This window comes from Mirounga leonina, unplaced genomic scaffold (assembly GCF_011800145.1).
Source record: "Mirounga leonina isolate KUSES-001 unplaced genomic scaffold, KU_Mleo_1.0 Mir_150, whole genome shotgun sequence".
In the NCBI taxonomy this organism is placed as follows: Eukaryota; Metazoa; Chordata; class Mammalia; order Carnivora; family Phocidae; genus Mirounga; species Mirounga leonina.
The window spans coordinates 26,436,259-26,458,390 of NW_023270374.1; the positions used below are offsets into that span (position 1 = coordinate 26,436,259).

At 39.4% G+C, this 22,132-nt stretch overlaps 1 protein-coding gene across 2 annotated transcripts in view; it reads right to left on the reverse strand.

Moving 5' to 3' along the window:
- Nucleotides 1-22,132, reverse strand: part of PIGU (phosphatidylinositol glycan anchor biosynthesis class U) — an 87,445-nt gene that overhangs the window by 61,534 nt on the left and 3,779 nt on the right. For both annotated transcript variants that reach the window (XM_035006148.1, XM_035006149.1), the window contains exons 2-4: nucleotides 13,819-13,883; nucleotides 3,064-3,123; nucleotides 1,985-2,047 (exon numbers count right to left, since the gene is read on the reverse strand). In XM_035006148.1, the coding sequence (XP_034862039.1) occupies nucleotides 1,985-2,047; nucleotides 3,064-3,123; nucleotides 13,819-13,883 (188 nt within the window). The remainder of the gene's footprint in view (nucleotides 1-1,984; nucleotides 2,048-3,063; nucleotides 3,124-13,818; nucleotides 13,884-22,132) is intronic.

A 22,132-nucleotide genomic window follows, 5' to 3' on the forward strand; every position in this document is an offset into this window, starting at 1 on the left:
AAGCAGGGGGAGCAGGAGAGGGAGAAGCAGGCCTCCTGTGGAGCAGGGAGCCCGATGCGGGGCTCAATCCCAGGATCCCGGGATCATGACCTGAGCAGAAGGCAGACGCTTAACGACTGAGCCACCCAGGCGCCCCCTAAGATAACTCTTTTAGCAACTTTCAAGTATACAGTATTAACTATAATCACCATGCCATATATTAGATATCTAGAACTTACTCATCTTATAACTGGAAGTTTGTACCCTTTGACCAACATCTTCCCATTTCCCCCACCCCCAAATGCACCCCCTGGGCAACCAGCAATATACTGTTTCTGTGAGTTTGACTTATTTATTTATTTAAAAGATTTTATTTATTTATTTGACAGAGAGAGACATAGCGAGAGAGGGAACACAAGCAGAGGGGGTGGGAGAGGGAGAAGCAGGCTTCCTGAGGAGCAGGGAGCCCAATGCGGGGCTGGATCCCAGGACCCTGGGATCATGACCTGAGCCAAAGGCAGACGCTTAACGACTGAGCCACCCAGGCGCCCCTTATTTATTTATTTTAAAGTAAGCTCTACACCCAATGTGGGACTTGAACTCACTTCCCCAAGATCAAGAGTGGCATGCTCTACCAACCAAGCCAGTCAGGTTCCCCAGTTTGACTTTTTTTTTTTTTTAAGATTTATTTGAGAGAGAGAGGGAGGGAGTGCACACTCGTGTGAGTGTGGCAGGGGAGGGGCAGAGGAAGAGAGTCTTAAGCAGACTCTGAACTGAGCATGTGCCGACGCAAAACTCGATCTCATGAGCCTGAGATCAGGACCTGAATGGAAACTAGGAGCCAGACATTTAACTAACTGTGCCACCCAGGCACCCCCCAGGTTGACTTTTTAAGATTCCACGTGTAAGTAAGATCATACGGCATTGGTCTTTGTCTGACTTCAGTTAGCATAATGCCCTTAGGTTTATCTATGTTGACCCAAATGCTCCACTGGTTTAAGATGTACACTCACTGGGTCTTAGTGATAAGTCTCTAAAATGTAGTTCTTTTTTTTAAAACTAATTTCTACACCCACTGCGGGGCTTGAACTCACAACCCTCAGATGGACAGTCACAAGCTCTACCGACTAAGCCAGCCAGGTGACCCTACTTCTTCAAGGGTTTTATAGGCCTGTTAAGCCTATAAACGGACCCCAAGTTAAAAATTCCCAATCTAAGTATCTTATAAGTCTCTTTGAGGTCCATAATTCTAGAATTCACCAGCTTTGTTACTAATGACCAGTGCCACAGAAAGGCAGACTGCTACTTCTGGTTCCATTACTTGGCAACAGAAGTGAAAATGAACGATAAAGAGACAACACCAAAGAGATGCAGCCTTCTCTCACTCCGGTCTAAATCTTCTCAGTGGCTCCCAACCAATCAAGGAGGACTGCAGCCAATTTTTAAAATAACTACATGGATAGTGCATATGGTTAATCTGTTAACTCTCTCAGAACCCAGGAAAACGAAAATGGTTACAATATACCATTCCCCTTGGCCATCACATAGGGATTAAGACTAAAGTTTACATCAATACTTTCTACAGGCATTTACTACATGCCAAATTTTCCAAGTAAGATTGCTCTCTGCAGGGTAACAGAAACTACATTGGGAATCCAATTTTACCTCAGATAGGCATAACATAGTCAGTTAAAAGCTGTATTCATGAAAAGAAGATTTTTAAGGGTCCTCATTAATATTATTGTAGTTCAGCTCTGCTCCAGAAAGTCTGAACTTGCACAAGTGAATGGATATTAAGCTACACAGATGAAACTGACCTTTCTGTATCTATTAGTAAAGCTGTCTTTGGTTCGGGTTTGACCATTCCAGGGCTGGCTTAACAGGCCAGTAGCTTCACTCCTACTTAGTATTTTTAAACAGTTGGATCCTTAAGTACATGACCTTTGATTCTTTGTAGTAACAGAGACCAGAAGACTCCCCAAAACTCCACCCACTGACTACTTACCACAACTTTATTGAAGTCCTGGATTGCAAAATACAGGGCAATAGCAGTGAGTGCATCAGTTATCTGTCAAGAGAAAGAGAAATACTAGTGTAGGAGGGATGGAATGCTGCCAGGACCTACAGCTTTTGGATGGTAGTGGACTATTTGGTAATGAACTCAGGCAGAACCTCAACTCGCACTTTGACCATCCAAAGATAAAGCCTTTCAGGGAGATTTGACTAGAAAACCCTGAGGACTGGCACCCACCAAGGCTTGTTAGCGTGGTGTACCACATCTGTTCTTTAATTGCAAGTCACTTAGGTTTTCTGTAAAACAGGAATAACACCCAGTGCTTTGCAGGCCTGATGTACGTCAAGTGCCTAGCATGAAGTAAGTCCTCAGTAAACAGCAGCCATTATAATGATTAAGGAAGACTTCAGCGGGCCTCCTACTTGACCCAGATTTTCAACCCTACACTAGGCAAGTGTATCAAATTACTCTCTCTCAAAACCACCCTGTCAACTCAACTTTGAAGGTTATTGCTCCTGAGAGTCTCATCAGGCCTATGTCCACTGCATGGAATCTCTTGGCAGAATGCTTAGGAAATTCAGGATGCCCTCTACACTGGCACCACAATTAAAACCAATCATAGAATCTTGGTGCTACAAAGTTTGAGACTACATAGTCCAGAAACCAAGTACAAGGAATTGGAACTGGTCAACTGTCAGAGACTACTCCCCGTACTTCCATAATACTATCAGAGTTCCTTGAATTCAAATTAAGGATAGGTTTTTGCTTTTATACTCTCAGAGACTCCTAAGCTCCTAAAAGATATTTTTCTTAAGATAAAAGACTCTAGGGGGACGCCTGGGTGGCTCAGTCGGTTAAGCGGCTGCCTTTGGCCTGGGTCATGATCCCAGTGTCCTGGGATCGAGTCCCACATCGGGCTCCTTGCTCAGCAGGGAGCCTGCTTCTCCCTCTGCCTCTGCCTCTCCCCTGCTTGTGCTCTCTCTCTCTGACAAATAAATAAAATCTTAAAAAAAAAAGATAAAAGACTCTAAAGATATACACATATTGACTTTATGTGGAAGGTTACTTACCATAAATACCAATTCAGCATAGTCAATCAGGAAATGAAAGAGGTATATTATTAATGGAGTCTGTAGGAGAAAAACAAGCAAACAGACAAATTAACTTAAATCTTACTGTTATCAGTTTGCAGTGTAGGGAATGGGGAAGAAGCTATTCTTTCAGCAAAAATCTCTCTTTTCTGGAATACTGTTCTATGCTAGTTGGCCAGCGTACATATGAGGGAGAATAATTTAGTGTCACTGAATCATTTTTGCCATGGGGTATATCTGCTGAACTGAGTAAAGAGAACAAAATATGACATGTGGTAAATATCTGTTGAGGAACTGTAAGCATATTAAAGGTATGAGGTAAACTCTAGTTCTAAGCCATACAGAATAGCCAAGGGGAACTCCACAGTGGACCAAGATTACTGAAATCATAAAATAAATTGGGAAATGTTTTCCTGCTTTTTGTCCTCTGAGATGTTTTATATCATTAATGTTATTACCTCCTCAAATATTTGGGAAAATTTGCTCACTGTGAAGTCATCTTGGCATGGATTTTCTTTAAGAGAAGATTTTAATTACAGATTCAATTTCTTTCACAGTTTCTTGCCTTAAAGTCTTCTTTTTCTGATGTCAGCATAGCTACATCAGCTTCTTTGTGTTAATGTTTGCTCGCTATATCTTTTCCTATATTTTTAGGTTCTACTTTTTTCTGTGTCCTCATATGTAAGATATGTTTCTTAAAAGCAACATATAATTACTTTTCTTCTTTGTTTTTAAAGATTTTATTTATTTATTTGACAGAGAGAGATCGAGCACAAGCAGAGGGAGCAGGAGAGGGAGAAGCAGGCTCCCTGCTGAGCAGAGAGCCCGATGCGGGGCTCGATCCCAGGACCCTGGGATCATGACCCGAGCCGAAGGCAGACGCCTAACGACTGAGCCACCCAGGCGCCCCAATTCTACATGTATTTTAAACCTATAAAGCATTATTATTGTTTTATACAGTCAATATTTATTTAATTTACCCACATATCTAGCTTTTTCACTGTTACTTATTCCTTCCTATATTCCATGATGCTGTTGAGAACCATAATCCTGCCTTTTTATAATTTTTTAAATGCTGGCAACAAATTTTATCAATTTTTATTTGCTTGGAAATGTCTTTACCTTCATCTCTGAGAGATAATAACCCCTTTGTCTGTTTGTAATCTGTCTTTGATTTTGAGCAGTTTTATTAAAATGTATGTTTTTCTTTGAATTTATCCTGCTTGGGTTTATAGAGCTTCTTGAATTGAAATATTTCATAAATTTTGAAAAAAAAAATTCAGTTACTAATCTCTTCAAATATTGTTCCTGCTTCATTTTGTCTCTTCTCCCATTCCGGAACTCCATTTATATGTATGTTAAACCTCTTTACTATATCTCATAGGCCTCTTTTTTTTTTTTTTTCTTTTCTGTTTTCTATCCTTTTCTCTCCAAACTTTAGTCTAGGTATTTTCTATAGACCTATCTTCCAGATCATAAATCCTCTCTTTAGCTTTGTTTGATCTGCTGTTGAATTTCCTACTGCATTCTTAATTTGCTGTTAGGTTTTCCAGTTCTAGAATTTCCATTTGATTCATTATTATATATATTCTAGTTCCCTGGAGAAAATCTCTACCTTGTCACTTATTTTTTGTGCATATTAATCACTGACCACTATTATCTTAGAGTCCAAGTTTGATAACTGCAATATCTGAATTACCTGTGAATCTTTAGTGCCTGTTTTTTCCTGTCTTTTATTATGCTTGGTAACTTCTGAATGAATGATGGACACTGTACAGGGAAAATTGTAGAGGTTCTGCATGAGGTATTTTCTTCCAGAAAGGACTTTTCTTTTTTCAGAAAGGATTTCTTTAAACTTCTGGCAAGCAATTAGAATAGAATTGCATCACCTTAATCTAATTAGAATTTAGTTTTTTGTAAGACTAGTCTATATGTGTTCTACCCTTATTCCTTCCTTCAGTGTAGTCCTTCAGAGGACCCAACTGGAAGCCAAGACCTTTACCAGAGCCCTGCCATCTTGGTTGGCCATGCACTTGAATTTGTATTTCTCTAGCACTGTGAGACTGCCAATAGCTCTGCTTAGCTCCTTAGCCTCTTAACAGTCAATTTCTGTTCTCTTTCTCTGCTCTCAGCCTGTGCCACTTGCAAACTGATAAATGCATTAAGGAGAAAGCAGCTTAGACCGTCAGTCTCACATTTTGTACCTTCCTCTCTGGGATCTCCTGGCTATCTTGGTATTTTCCAACACCATCAAACAGATGTTTTTCCCTATTCATCCTCCTTTCCTAGTCGTCCTTGGCAGGAGGGTTGGTCCGCTACTATAAGCAAGTTCACCAATCCACCAGAACCAGAAGGATAGTGCATGACTTGGTTTTAGTGAACGCTTGCTGGTGACTAAGGAGGATCTCTTCCCAACTCCCAACCCCATGCAAAAATGTGTCCTATAATATTGCAAAGGTCACTAACAGGCTTTTTAAGGACAGCAAGCTGGTGTGATAGAAAGAACAAGGCTTTGGGGTCAAACTCAGGTTTAAAACCAGGTTCCGGGGCGCCTGGGTGGCTCAGTTGTTAAACATCTGCCTTCGGCTCAGGTCATGATCCCCAGGTCCTGGGATCGAGCCCCGCATTGGGCTCCCTGCTCCGTGGGAAGACTGCTTCTTCCTCTCCCACTCCCTCTGCTTGTGTTCCCTCTCTCACTGTGTCTCTCTGTCAAATAAATAAACAAAATCTTAAAAAAAAAAGCAAAAAACAAAAAAAACACCCAGGTTCCACCTGTGTACCTTTTCTCTCTAAACCTTAGAGTCCTCAGCTATAAAATAAAAATAGTGACCTACTGGGGTGCCGGGTGGCTCAGTCGGTTAAGCTTCTATCTGCCTTCGGCTCAGGTTGTGATCCCAGGGTCCTAGGAAGAGCCTGCTTCTCCCTCTCCCTCTGCCTGCCACTCCCCCTGCTTGTGCTCTTTCTCTCTCTCACTCTGTCAAATAAATAAATAAAATCTTAAAAAAAAAAAAAGTGACCTATTTCACAAGGTTCTTGGGAGGAGTAAATGATAATGGGCATGAAGCGCTTAGCACAGTGCCTAACATATATACAGTAAACCTCAATATGTTAGCTACCTGAGATCAACTTTTTACCTCCTGTTTTCAAAAGAAAACAAGGGCATCAACTTTGCCTTTCAAAGTTCTAAAAGAATTAAACTTTTTACAACTATCTACTAATGGATTCTTTTTTTTTCACTTATCTTTGTCAGTAAGAAGTAGTAACTTGATACTTATATTACCAATGGCTTGCTTTCAAAGTATTTTGATGCTTTAGATAGTTAAGAATGGCCCTAAGTAGGTCTCAGAAATGACAGAACAAATAGTCCTCAAAAAGCCTATCAGCAAATGGGCTGGTTTCCATAATGAGCTAACATGGACACAGTAGTTAGTTTGTGTATCATATTATTATAGACAAGTATACAGTGAATATAATTTGTCTTCATGCTACATTTCCATGTGGGTGACTATTCCCAGTCAGGGCAGGGCAAATATTAATGAACTCACAATTTTACAATCAGTAATTGGCCAACCACAGAAAACAGAAACATCTGTTGAAGGTAGTCATGAAATCTAACGTGGTTGCCAGATCCTCTTTTTCTCTCCTGTGCAGATTTTTCTTCTCCACTCTTACATTTCCCTAAGAACTAGATAATAAAATCTGCTGAAGATTAAAAAAAAAAAAAGCAAAGCAATGATGAACTTCCCCTTCCAAAGTCTTCTTTTCACTTGGCTTGACATAATTTTATTTCTTTATTTCTTAAAGAAACTGTCTTGAAATATAGATTGCTCTGGATTTATGAACACTGAGCTTAAAAGCAAATTAACCCATATGCAAGGGGCGCCTGGGTGGCTCAGTCGTTCGTTGAGTGTCTGCCTTCAGCTCGGGTCGTGATCCCAGGGTCCTGGGATCAAGCCCCATGTCGGGCTCCCTGCTCGGCAGGGAGTCTGCTTCTCCCTCTCCCACTCCCCCTGCTTGTGTTCCCTCTCTCTGTCAGATAAATAAATAAAATCTTAAAAAAAAAAAAATTAACCCATATGCAGGAAAGGAGCAAGGGAGTCTGACTCTGAGGTCACCCCCACCATGTTTGGGGGAAGCAACTGTTCAGTCCTAAAGGGGTTGTCTTACGTAAGTATAGAAAGTTAACATGGCTTCTTGTAGCTGGAAATTACTACCTCCTACCATTATCCCCCTTTACTTACACTTACACACACACACACACACACACACACACACTGGTGAGGAGTAAGAATGTGTTCTAGACTCCCTCATTGTAGCAAAGAATGCATTTTCTCATAGAAACATTTTAAATAATGGTTAAATGGCTAGATATAGCTCTTCTATTCATCCATTTGACATATTCTTTCTGAAGGGACTATTTCACATCTTCCCCTGTCCTCCAACTTTCCTACCCACTTCTCACTTTCATCTGACAACCTCATTTCTTACTTCACTGAGAAAAGAAGCAATTAAATGAGAACCACCTTATTTTCCCACTACCCCATTGACCAACTTCCTGTATCTATACCTATATTCTCTATCTCCTGTTAACAATGGATGAGTTTCCTTTCTTCTTATCTGAAGTCAAATTCTCCCCTTGTGAACTGTAGCCCATTTCTTCTTGCCTCCCCAAAGACACTGCTCATTCAATTATCCTCTTTCTTACATCTTCAACTTCTCTATCCACAGGATTATTCCCATCAGCAAATGCAGTCTCATTTTTTTGCTATTTTATTCTTTTATCTTATTAAGTTTTAAGAGATTTTACATGTTCTTTTTTTTAAAACTTTTTATTTAAATTCAATTTAGCTAACCTATAGTGTATTATTAGTTTTGGGGGTATAATTTAGTGATTCATGAGTTGCATATATGCAGTGCTCATTACATCAAGTGCTCTTCTTAATGCCCATTATCCAGTTACCCAATCTCCCCACCCACCACCCCTCCAGCAACCTTCAGTTTGTTTCCTACTTTTAAGAGTCCCTTATGGCTTGCTTCCCTCTCTGTTTTTATCTTATTTTATTTTTCTTTCTGTTTTTTTTTCTTTCTTTCTGTTTTTTAAGTAGGCTCTACGCCCGACGTGGGGCTTAAACTCATAGCCCTGAGATAAGAGTTGCATGCTCTACTGACTGAGCCAGCCAGGCGCCCCCACGTTTTTTTTTCATTGAAGTATAATTGACACAGTGTTATATTAGTTTCAGGTGTACAACATAGTGATTCAACAAGTTTATTCATTACGTTATGCTCCCCCCCAAGTGTGGCTATCATCTGTCACCATATAATGCTATTACAATACCAGTGACTATATTCCCAATGCTGTACCTTTTATTTCCTTTTATTCCCTAACTGAAAGCCTGTATCTCCCTCTCCCCTTCACCCATTTTGCCCATCTCCCCATCCCCTTCCACTCTGGTAACCATCAGTTTGTTCTCTGTACTTATGGGTCTGTTTCTGCTTTTTGTTTGCTTATTCACTTGTTTTATTTGTTTGTTTGTTTTAAGTAGGCTCCACACCCACCATGGAGCCCAATGCAGGGCTTGAACCCACAACCTGAGATCAAGAGTCAGACACTTAACCAACCGAGCAACCTAGGCACCCCCTGCTTTGTTTTTTTAGATTCCACATATAAGTGAAATCGTATGGTAATTGTCTTTCTCTGACTTACTTCACTTAGCACAATGCCCTCTAGGTCCATCCATATTGTTGCTTCAAATGCCAAGATCTCATTCTTTTTTATGGCTGAAGAATATTCTACTGTGTGTGGGGGGGGAGGGTGGATGTGGGTGTGCACACATGCATTCATCTATCACTGGACACTTGGGTTGCTTCCATATTGTGGCTATTGTAAACAATGCTGTGATAAATATAGAACAGATTTTCATATTTAAAATGTCTTTACAGGGACGCCTGAGTGGCTCAGTCGGTTAAGCATCTGCCTTCAGCTCAGGTCATGATCCCAGGGTCCTGGGATCGAGTCCTGCATCGAGCTCCTTGCTCAGCAGGGAGCCTGCATCTCTCTCTGCCTGCTGCACTCTCTCTCTCTGACAAATAAATAAGTGAAATCTTAAAAAATAAAAATAAAAATAAAAATAAAACGTCTTTACAGGACACCTAGGTGACTCAGTTGGTTGGGCATCTGCCTTCAGCTCAGGTCATTGATCTCCAGTCCTGGGATTGAGCCCTGCTCAGTGGAGAGTCTGAATATATCCTCATTCCCAAATGTTTATCAATTTTACTGTTCATCCAAAATAAATGCTTCTCCCTCTCCCTCTGCCCCTCCCCCTACCACTCCTATGTGCTCTCTCAAATAAATAATATCTTTTAAAAAAAACAAGAAAAAATAAAATGTCTTTACTATACATCTGCCTTTAGCTACTATACCATTTCCCTGCCCTTCTTTAGAGCCAAACTCCTCATAAAGGTTGTCTATTCTCTGTCTTTTCAAGAAAGAGAAAGTCTAAGATATAAGCCACAGGGTCTTTTATAACCTAATCTAGGAAGTCTCCATTTTCTCAGCATAGTAAAAACAAAATCCACTTGTTACTGTGGGCCACCAGGGCTGGTGAAGGATCTCAAAATGGCTGAGCAAAAACTTGCTCTAACAGGCATTTAGGGGCACCAGGGCTGGCTCAGTTGGTAGAGCCTGCAACTCTTGATCTCAGGGTTGTGAGTTCAAGCCCCACGTTGGAAGCAGAGATTACTTAAAATCTTAAATAAATAAATAAAATAAAATAAAGGCATTTACCAAGTAGTCCTTTGGGAGATCATACCCTGAGATCAAAAGGCCACTGCTAACTCCCTAAAGTCCTGGAATTGAGACCCTTACCACCAAGCTAGCTACTCTACCTAAGAATCCACCTGCTATCAACTGGACTTAACACAAGGCCAATGTGGTAAAGGCTGGCTTGGCAAATGACTTTGAGAAGTTTAATGCCCTGAAGGTTCCTGTGCCAGGATGCTGAAGAAAAAAGAAGATGTGAAAAGTTGTGCTGAGTTTTTGTCTCTCGCCAGGACTGAGGAATACAAGAGAGCTGGAGAAGATGAAGAACATAATTCCATTTGATCAAATGACCACTGAGGACTTGAATGCAGTCTTCCTAGAAACCAAATTAGACAAGAAGTATCCCAACTGGCCTCACCAGCCAACTGAGATTTTATATACTTGAGTCTGGGAGGAAGCTCTCGGCCTCATAAATTCTAAACATTAAAAATAATTACACTGGGGCGCCTGGCTGGCTCAGTCGTTAAGCATCTGCCTTCAGCTCAGGTTGTGATCCCAGAGTCCTGGGATCAAGCCCCACATTGGGCTCCCTGCTCAGCAGGAAGCCTGCTTCTCCCTCTCCCGCTCTCCCTGCTTGTGTTCCCTCTCTGTGTCTCTCTCTGTCAAATAAATAAATAAATAAAATCTTTAAAAAATAATAATTATACTAAAAACAGATAGATAGATGATAGACAGTAGATAGATAGATAATCTGAACTCTTAACCATGTCTGTAAAAAGTGCTACATAATCTGACTCCTAACTTCTCACAACTTGTCTTTAATATTTTCCTATTTGCTCATTCTGCCTTAGCAACACTAATGCAGAATTGATCCAACTCACAAATGCCAACCACATTCCCAAATCAGGGCCATCATATCTGGCTTGCTAGCTTCATTTAAATTGATTATTCAAATTTCACTTCCTTGGAGTGCCTTCCTGGAACACACCATCTAAAATACTGACACATACATGACCATCACTCTTTATCCCTTTACCCAGCTTTATTTTTCTACATGTATTTGTTTATCATTTAACTGAAATCCCACTTTTTCTTAACTTTAGCTTTATGGAAGTAGAATTAGTATAAAACAAACTTCACATATTTAAAGTACACAATTTGATAAGTTTTGACCTATGTATATACCCATGAAACCATCAACCAAGATACTGAATATATCCCCATTCCCAAATGTTTATCAATTTTACTGTTCATCCAAAAGAACCAACTGTGACGTGCTCGCTTCGGCAGCACATATACAAAAGAACCAACTGTGTTTCAGTGTTTTTCACTATTGTTTTTCTATTTTCTGTTTGTTCCCACTCAGATCTTATTTCTTTTATTCTGTTTACTTTGAAGTAAATTTCTGCTTTTTCTAGTTTCGTAAGGTAGAAACAGGGGTCATCAATTTGAGACTTTTCTTCTTTTCCAATATAGGCATTTAGCACTATGTATTTCCCCCAATCACTGCTTAGTAATATCCCACATATTTTGATAGGTTGTGTTTTCATTTTCTTTCAGTTCAATATACTTCCTAATTTCCCTTCTGATTTCTTCTTTGATCCATGGGTTATTAAGGAGCATGTTAGTTAGTTTCCAAATATTTGGGGATTTTCCAGACATCTTTCTGGTATTAATTTTTTTATTTAATTCCATTGTGGTCAGAGAATATACTTTGTATCACTTCAATCCTTCTAAATTTATTGGGCCTTGTTTTATGACCCAGAATATGGTCTCTCTTACAGATGTACACTTGAAAAGATTATGTATTTTGCTGTTGGATAGAATGTTCTATAAATATCAATGAGGTCAAGTTGGTTGACATCCTATTCAAGGCTTCTACATCCTTGTTGATTTTCTGTCGGCCTGTCGTGTCAATTCTTGAGAGAGGGATATTGAAATCTGACTATAATTGTGGATTTGTCTACTTCTCCTTGTAGTTCTGTCAGTCTTTATGTATTCTGAAACTCTGTTATCGGGTGCATAAACATTAGCACTGTTATGTTCTCTTGATGAATTGGCCCCTTTATCATTATGAAATAACCATCTTTACCCCGGTAATATTCTTTGTTTTGAAATCTGTTTCCTTTTTACTAACTTAGTGTTTGTTGCTCTCAGAAATAAATACCATGAGACCAAGGACTATGTCTTGTTTTGTATCCCTAGCACCTAGCAGGGTAGCTGGCATTTGGTATGTACTTAACAAATCTTTATTAAAAGAGAGAAGGAAGGGAGGGAGTGGAATTCATATGTGGATATAGAGCTAGGCACTAGAAATACTTAATGAAAAGGTACCAGTACTTGTTCTGAGGAATATATAATAAGTAAAACAAGTACAGAGGCAATTTCAAGAGTACGATATGAGCCGTTAAAAGTATAAGCACAAGATGCTTTGAAAAATGTTCAGGAAGAACATCTAACTGGTCTAACGTAATGAGGAATGGCTTCTAGAAGGAGGTAAAATCTAAATTAATATTGAAATAGCATAGCCAGGAGCTTTAATGACTGTGGCTCAGCCGTTAAGCGTCTGCCTTCCGCTCAAGTCATGAGCCCACGGTCCTGGGATCGAGCCCTACATCGGGCTCCCTGTTCTGCGGGAAGCCTGCTTCTCCCTCTCCCACTCCCTCCGCTTGTGTTCCTTCTCTTGCTGTGTTTCTGTCAAATAAATAAATAAAATCTTTAATAAATAAATAAATAAATAGCATAGCATAGCATAGCCAACCACAAAAAGAGGGGAAAAACAGCCCTCCATAAAGAGACAACAAAATGAGCAAAAACACATAGGTAAGAGAGAATATAGAGTTGGAGCATAATGAAAGTATGAGAACTCTCTCAGAACTCTCTCTTCCTGTTCTGTCTAGAAAACATACTGCCCAAGGACTATTGCACACTGAGCCCTCATGGCTAGTGGGCTATGCTTTTATATGCCCACACACATCTGTTCCCAATAACTGATTAAGAGTCTTAAAATATCCCTGTTCCTGCTTGCAGTTCTTATTATTGTGGTTCAATCAGATAGTAATACAAAACTAATGAAATATGAATGCAAAAGCCAATTGTTATCTCCATGAGAACCAAGCTGAATGCTTTAAAAAAAACTAGATAGAAAAAGAAAGAAAGAAAGAAAGGAAGGAAGAAAGAAAGAAGAAAGAAAAAATTGTTCTCAAAGTAGGTATGAGGGAGACAACTGTAAAAATGAGGGGTTAAGAATTCAAATAGAAGACTTCTACTTTAAAATGATAAAACGAACAATAATGGGGAGGGGAGAGTGGGAAGAAATGTGGTTCATGTAAGCAGGGCCCACACAGTTTTGTATGCCCCCTAGGGTGTTTGGGTTTTACCCTGAGTTCAGTGGTGAGCAAAGGTACTAAGCAGGACACTAACAATATCAGACTCACATTGCAGAAAGATGACTCTGGCTGCAGAATAAAGAGTAAAGGAGCAAGACTGATGGAGAAACACTTGTCAGGAAGCTGTTGCAGGAACCCAAGCAAGAGATGATAGTGACCTAAGAAGGATTTTACTATTTTAAGAACTAATGTTACGGGTTAAACAGGCTTCTGTGGGCTTTCTAAGAAACCAGCATTGCTGACATAGTTTTCATGGGAAAGCATGTTCCAAAGAACCAATTACATGACAATTAACATACAACTTATTTGTGGACTGGGAACTGTTTATAATTTATTTGCCAATAAAAATGGTAACTTCCACAGAAGTCTCATCTGCTTCCCCAAATTACAATCTTAATCTGGATCATTTCCACTGCAATTGTGAAACCTCCTTCTTATGCAGAGGACATCTAAAAAAGGTCTGTTTCTAAACATGATTTTCGAAAATAGATCTTTTCAAATGTTTGTACAAAACAGAGGTTAGGCTTTGGTATTTGTGACTATAAACTACTCTTAGTACTCAGAAAAAAAAACAAGAACACTTACTTCATGAAATACTGCTCCAGAATACGGAGACACTCCCAAGTCCAACAGTGAGAGGCCTTCAACCACTGAAAAGTAAGACATCCAAGTTCACTCTTACTTCAGAGACATGTGCAGATGGCCAGAGACCAAAGCATTAGATACTCCCAAAAACAAGAAGGGCCTCACAGTTTGTCCAACCCCCTTTACCTCATTCCCAGCAAGTGGCTTTAAATCTTGATTTGAATACTTCAGATGATGCAGAACTTTTTTTCCATACAGAGCATCCCTTTCCACTGTGGGGCAGCTCTCAGGAAAAAGTTTTATGTTAGACTATGAGCTTTCTCTGATTTCCTTGTGATTTCCACCCACTCTAAAAAGTGTTTCCTTTAGGGTGCCTGGGTGGCTCCATTGGTTAAGCGACAGCCTTCAGCTCAGGTCATGATCCTGGAGTCCTGGGATCGAGTCCCACATCAGGCTCCCTGCTCAGCAGGGAGTCTGCTTTTCCCTCTGACCCTAACCCCTCTCATGTGCTCTCTCTGTCTCATTCTTTCTCTCTCAAATAAATAAAATCTTTAAAAAAAAATAAAATAAAATAAAAAATGTTTCCTTTATATATATTTTGCCCCATTCCCCAAAATAATATGACAACAAATCAGAAGCTGGTGAGAAATGCTGTCCCTAGTGTAGGGAAATGGGCAGTCACTTTCATGTGTTGTTTGAGTGGCATGTGTATTAACTTTTCTATAAGGAAATATGTACTTTTTAAGTATGTGCCTTCTGACACTTCCAGCAGGAGCCTGCTTTTCTATGTGATTGTTCTTACAGCAATTTATCCTAGGGAAATAACTGTATGTTCATTATGGTGCTAGGAGTACTAAAAAAATAATCCCAATGTCCATTAATATTTACCTAAATGATTTATGATATGTATATGTGTATGTATAGATACATAGACAGAAACACTTTATAGTTAAAAATCATACTGTGGTATAAATAATTGAATAAATAAATAAATAAGTGGAAGAGAAAAGAAAGCTCTTCTTCACAGAGATCTGTAAGTACCAAATGTAGAAGAAAAGATGGAAACAGAAAATCACCACTTGGCATACCCCACAGTAATAGTGGTGAAAGACAAGACTGTCAAGGGATACTAAAATCAGAGAATAAAAATATGATGAGAAACCATATTTGCAAGGGGAAAAATAATTTTATGTGGACAAACTTGGCACTCACTACCTTAATCGTGTGACCAAAGTTAACATCACCCAGCAATATGTTGAACAGTTCACATTATCAACATCAAGTACCTCCTGAAATGATTCACTGAGATGGAGACAAAAACACTTCTGTGGTCCTCATGCCAAAAATGTGGTATCCTTGCCAAAAAAGCGTAACTTCAATCTAATCATGAGAAAACACTAGGCAAACCCAAATCAAGAGACAAAATAACAGGCCAGTGCTCTTTAAAAATATTAAGGGGCGCCTGGGTGGCTCGGTCGGTTGAGAGTCTGACTCTTGATTTTGGCTCAGGTTATGATCTCAGGGTCGTGGGATGGAGCTCCAAGCCGGCTCTGTGCTCAGTGGGAAGTCTGCTTGAGATTCTCTGTCCCTCCTCCCCCTCTCCGCTCACGCAGGTGTGTGTATATGTGTGTGTGTGTGTGTGCGCGCGCGCGCACACTCGCACGCGCACACTCTCTGGAAGGAAGGAGGAAGGAAGGAAGGAAGAAAGAAAGAAAAAAAATAAAAATATTAAGTCTGAGGAAGTGTCCCAGATAGGAAGAGACTAAGGATACATAATAACTGAATGCAATGTGGGACTGTGGACTGAATCATGGACCATAAAAAGGACATTAGTGGTACAACTGATAAAATTCTAATAACAGATTAGTTATTAGTATTGTATGAATGTTAATCTTCTGGTTTAGATCAGTGTACTATGTTATGTAGGATGTTAACATTAGAAGAAGCTAAGGGAAGGGTAAACAGGAATTCTTTGTACTAATTTTGCAACTTTTTGAAAATCTAAAACTATCTCAAAATTAAGAGTTAAAATTAAAAAGTATATTACAGATATCCATTTTCGGAAAGAAAGATGTCCATGAAATACTCTTAAATGAAAAGCAGGACATAACACAGCATGTCAATATGATCGAATTTTATTTTCAATATTTATAAGCCTTAATCCATTTAACTGAGAGAAAATGAATTATGTATTCAATGAGAAATGCCTCAAAATAAACATAAAACTTAGACATTAAATAAAATAAATAAAAATTTTAAAATACAGCAACCATCTGGGACACCTAGGTGGTTGTCATTCGCTTAAGCATCTGCCTTCAGCTCAGGTCATGATCCCAGGGTCCTGGGACCCTGAGTTCCTTGCTCAGTAGGGAGCCTGCTTCTCCCTCTCCCTCTGCCTGCCACTTCCCCTGCTTGTGCTCTTTCTCTCTGACAAATAAATAAAATCTTAAAAAAAAAATATATACAGCAACCATCCCTGTTGATAAGATTATAGAAGATGTTTGGTTTCTTTTACCTTTTCTTCATTTTCTGAATCATTAGCAATGAGCATTATTTCATAATTATTAGAAAGAAATAGGAAAATTAATTTTAAAAGAAACTGAGAGAAGGATAAGAAAAAATATAAAATGGACACACAAAAACCTATAAAATGTATGAGCTTATATATGCCGAAAATAACTCAGAAGTACACATAAGAAACTGATATGCATAAGAAACTGGTCCCTCCAGGGAACCCAACTAGGTGGTTCTAGGAAAGCAGTGTGGAAAGGTGCCTTTTAACCATATAGCCTTTTGCACCTTTGATTTTTGAAACCTGTGATTGAATTACCTATTCAAAGGTAAATAAAACAAAATCAAAGTTACAAAGCCTCTTCCAAAAAAACTATATATTTATAATGAGTGGGCCTTAAATATGGCTTTAAACTTTATGGACCCACCCTAGAAGGAAACTTAATCAGTTACACAGTTCATCCGGGCTGTAAAATAAAACAAACCCCATTGCTCAAGACAGTTATAACTGGTCCTTATACTAGGACCAAAAAGAAACTTCCCTCTAGGAGCCACATAAAGAGGTTGCTATGTAACACAACTATTAAACCCTTCACTAACAGCTTTACTGGAGACCCAAGGACATGATTCATCGGGCCACTTCACAAGGTAAGTCCCACCTAAGCCAATGGCATCCTACCACAGAGCAGTAAAAGCAACTCAACAGAGGACCACTAAGATGCTGTCCAGGGACATCACTCTCCACTGGTTTAATCCAGAGGGAGATTCTTCAGTATGTAGCTGGAAGGACAGATTGTACACTTTTCAGGCAATTGTCTAAAATGTAATTTCTCTCAGGTTTGCTTTTGCTGGATTGGATATTGTACACCTGTGAATTTGTTAATGTGTTCTCTGGCAAGTACTTGGAATGTGGCTCTGCTATCTTGGTGATTAAATATGACCTCATATTACTTAATAGATAATTGATCTGAGGGAAGAGTCAACCTCATGTAAAAACATTAAAAAAAAAAAAACCCACTGCCATTTATTACCACCATCTAGAACATTAAAAACTGTAAAAGAGCATAAATATTTTCACTTGAATACACTGATCTTTATGATAAACTTTTTACAATGTCCTTATTTTGGTGCACATGATTGAAAACTCTGGCATGGTCTACAGTACATTTGGAAACATCTGACTTATAGAGTAAGTCAAACCCTCTAGAATATAAAAGTGAATCTACTCCGGGGTGCCTGGGTAGCTCAGATGGTTAAGTGTCTGCCTTCGGCTCAGGTCATGATCCCAGGGTCCTGCGATTGAGCCCCACATCGGGCTCCTGGCTCAGCGGGAAGCCTGCTTCTCCCTCTCCCTCTGCCTCTCCCCCTGCTCCTCCTCTCTCTCTCTCTCCCTCTGTATCTCTGTGTCTCAAATGAATAAATAAAATCTTTATAAAAAATGCTTTAAAAAAAAAGTGAATCTACTCCACATATAAAAGACCAATAATATTTTGCTAGGAACATTTTAAAATAGGTTTCATAAAATACCTGTTTGGGGGAAAAACCAAAATATTCAATTAAAAAAAAACAACAACAACACAAAGAACCCACAGCTTTAAGCCATTCTTCTTCCTAGAGTACCCCCCAAAATAACAGCTGTGAAAAGTACACCAGAGAAATTGAGTAAAATTTCTACTTCATGGGATTCTTATCCAAAAACTAATATTTCATAGTTGACCATAAAAACTAATTAATTATTGCCAACTATTCTAAAATATAAGGTTTTTTTTTATAAAGTGTCTCAACTTTTTAAGATTTTATTTTTAAGCAATCTCTACACCCAACATGGGGCTTAAACTTACAACCCCAAGATCAAGAGTCTCATGCTCTACTGACTGAGCCAGCCAGGCGCCCCAATAAAGTGTCTCAACTCTTTTTTTTTTTTTAAGATTTTATTTATTTATTTGAGAGAGAGAATGAGATAGAGAGAGCATGAGAGGGGGGAGGGTCAGAGGAAGAAGCAGACTCCCTGCCGAGCAGGGAGCCCGATGCGGGACTCGATCCAGGGACTCCAGGATCATGACCTGAGCCGAAGGCAGTCGCTCAACCAACTGAGCCACCCAGGCGCCCAAAGTGTCTCAACTCTTAACTGATAAATCCCATGAAGCAAAAATTCTTAGTTACCTTGATATCCTTTTCCTATAGGTGATCATAAATGCGTATCATCTAGCATAAGACAAACATTGTCTCTGAGCTTCCCATCTCACGAAGGACATGCATTCAGCTTGTTCAAAAGAAGTGGTATCCTTATATTTCTAGTCCAGAAGGTCCAAGATACAGTATCATTCCCATAGCAATGAAGACACTTAGCATCCAGATCTTGCTTTCTAAATAACATTCTCCAATAAAAGAAACCAGGGCTCCTTGGAGAAGTGGTTGATTCCAGAGCTGGACAATGGAAAATATAAGCTAAGACTAAAGAAAGCATCTTGTGGTTGCAGAGAGTGTCCCAATGGCCAAAGATGGAACAATTTGAGCATCAAAATAAAGATAATGTAGTTTATAATCCAGAGAATAAAATAAATACCTATGAATCCATACAGATATAAAATAAATGACTGAATAAATAAGAAGGGACAACTCTTCCTTACAGAAGAATTCCAATGAAGAAGGAATGAGGGAAAAAGAAGTCACCATTAGACCACCACAGTAATGACTGGTGCAGGCAGTAAGTGCAAAAAGTAGTGGGGAAAAACTTAAAGAGAAACAAGATATTTACAGAGCCCCTACATATAGCCCCAAATATTTATGGATTAAAAAGGGAAAATAACTTTACACTGGAGAAACCAGGTAGATACTATCATAACCAAGGGATTAAGGATAACATCACCCGTAATAAGACCTTTCAATATGAGGTACCCCCATCCAATACATTGAGAGGATCACATCACTTCAGTGGGATTCTTCTCCAAAACCCATGATCTCAGTCTAACTATGAGAAAACATTAGAGAAACCCAAATTGGGGGATATTCTACAAAATACTTGACCAGTATGTTTCTAAAGTGTCAAGGTCATAAAAGACAAGGAAAAGCTGAGGAACTTTCACCGATGGGAAAAGAATGAGGAAACACAACTAAAGGCAATATGGCATCCTGAATCAGATGTTGGAACAAAAAAGAACAGTGGGAAAAATGGTAAACTCTGAACAACTACAGTTTGTTCAACAGTATTATAACAATGTTATTCTCTTAGTCTTGATCACTGTACCATGATTATGCAGGATGTAAACATTATAGGAATGTATAGGAAGCTGGGTGAACAGTATACGGATCTTTCTGTACTATCTTTGCAAATGTTTTGTAATTCTAAAGTTATTTCAAGTAAAAAGCTAAAAAAAAAAAAAAAAAAAAAGTAGTGGTATCCAGCTGCCAATTTGCAGGAAATACAGAGGATGCAAGAACATGTTAAACTGTACCATGAATATACAATCAGTCAAATCCAAACTATAGGAAACTACAGGTCAAATGGTCTGGGTTCTTTAACAGATAAGAAAAGGATGGGATGGATGGGGACCTTAAAGATTAAGGGAGACTTAAAACACATATAAAAACCTTTGTTTAGGGGCAAGACTAAGCTGTAGTGATTAGGGACACTCATTTGAGCAGTAAAATGAAAAGAATGTAAAGATGTCATGACTATAATATAAAAGTCAGGATAACAGTTACTTAATGGAGGGGGCATGGGGGAGAGGCTGTGACTGAGATGGGGCACATAGAAAGGCTTTTGGAGTAAGTGGCAAAGTTTTATTCTTGATTTGGATGATGGCTACAAAAGTGTTTGCCTTATAATTCACTGTGCAATACACTGTTGTGTGTGGCTTACTTATTCTCCATTTTAACAATAGAGGTTTTGGGCGCCTGGGTGGCTCAGTTGGTTAAGCGACTGCCTTCGGCTCCCGTCATGATCCTGGAGTCCCGGGATCGAGTCCCGCATCGGGCTCCCTGCTCAGCGGGGAGTCTGCTTCTCCCTCTGACCCTCCCCACTCTCATGTGCTCTCTCTCATTCTCTCTGTCTCAAATAAATAAATAAAATCTTAAAAAAACAAACAAAAAAAAACAATAGAGGTTTTGATTTTTTTTTTAAAGTAGTGCTATCACAAGTGTTCTTCCTGACCCTGACCCTCATGGTTACTTTGGAGGTAGGTTTCTAAATAAGAGCTAATAGCTTGGGCTCTATCCTGAACTCAAGAAGCTAAGCCCATACTGATTCCTAATCACTAGGTCAAGGCTGAGGAAAAACCAAAATATTGATTAAAAAAAAAAAGTTCCAAAACATTTCCAACAGATTTTTATACAAGATGGTATAGAGTGAACTCTGGTGGAATAGCAATGCCTAAAGACTGCCAGTAATTCACATAAAACATTATGTGACTTAATCTCTCTGTGCTTCCATTTTCTCATCTATAAAATAGGTATTTATGTGTAGGGACATTTATATCTTAGGGCCATTGTGATTTTTTTTTTTAAAGATTTTATTTATTTATTTGACAGAGAGAGACACAGTGAGAGAGGGAACACAAGCAGGGGGAGTGGGAGAGGGAGAAGCAGGCTTTCCGCCGAGTAGGGAGCCCAATGCGGGGCTCCATGCCAGGACCCTGGGATCATGACCTGAGCCGAAGGCAGATGCTTAACGACTGAGCCACCCAGGCGCCCCGATTGTGGTGATTAAATTAGTTCTTGAACATATTTAAAATGCTTACAACAGGGGCCGTCATATAGAAAGCATTGTATCAGCGTTAGTTATTATTTTTACTGGAATGAGAAACACATGCTTGCACTTTGTCAAGCAAGAAATCTGTATACATTGTAGTTGGACTATCAAATAAACTGACAGGTCTGTAGAAATGAGTGACATAGAAAAGATGTCTTTCCTATTATAATGGATATGTTATGTTTGCCTCCCAGCATCAATTTCCCCCTCTTCTAGTAACAGCACTATAATTTTCCTATGGGATACCCCCTTCTTCCACAGTTTGGGAGGTTGCCCCCTCTCCAAAGAGGTAGGTATATATATATTAATCTTTATTTATTTATTTTAAGATTTTATTTATTTATTTGCAAGAGAGAGAATGAGAGGGGTGAGGGTCAAAGGGAGAAGCAGACTCCCTGCTAAGGGGGCCCGATGCAGCACTTGATCCCAGGACTCCAAGATCATGACCTGAGCTGAAGGCAGTCGCTTAACCAACTGAGCCACCCAGGTGCCCTATTTTTTTTTTTTTTTAAAGATTTCATTTTTTTAAGTGATCTCTACACCCTACGTGGGGCACGAACCCACACTCCCAAGATCCAGAGTCACACACTCCACCACTGAGCCAGCCAGGGGCTCCAGAGGTAGAAATAGATACATGACCACAGTAACTGGCTTAAGAACTGGCATATTACCCAAATAAGTTCAATGTGACTCAGCTTTTGTTATGCTTATTGAAGAACAGTCACCCTCTTTCCACTGGACCTGATACTGTAAGGATTTAAAAGTCAGAGACTATTAGGGGCCTATCTTGCCAATACCCAAGAAGAGCCCTCCTGAATGCAGTCAATGCCAAGATGGAGAGAGAATTAGTCCTGATGAGATCATTGAGTCTGGATCCAGGTAGGACTGAAGTCAGGATCTATCTTGGATTGTTCTGTTATATAGACCAGGAAGTTCACTTTTTATTATAATTTGGGCAGTTTGAGTTGGGATTCTGTCATCTGCACATGAAAGAACGTGACAACACGCCAATTTAAAGCGTTTCAGGGGCGCCTGGGTGGCTCAGTCGGTTAA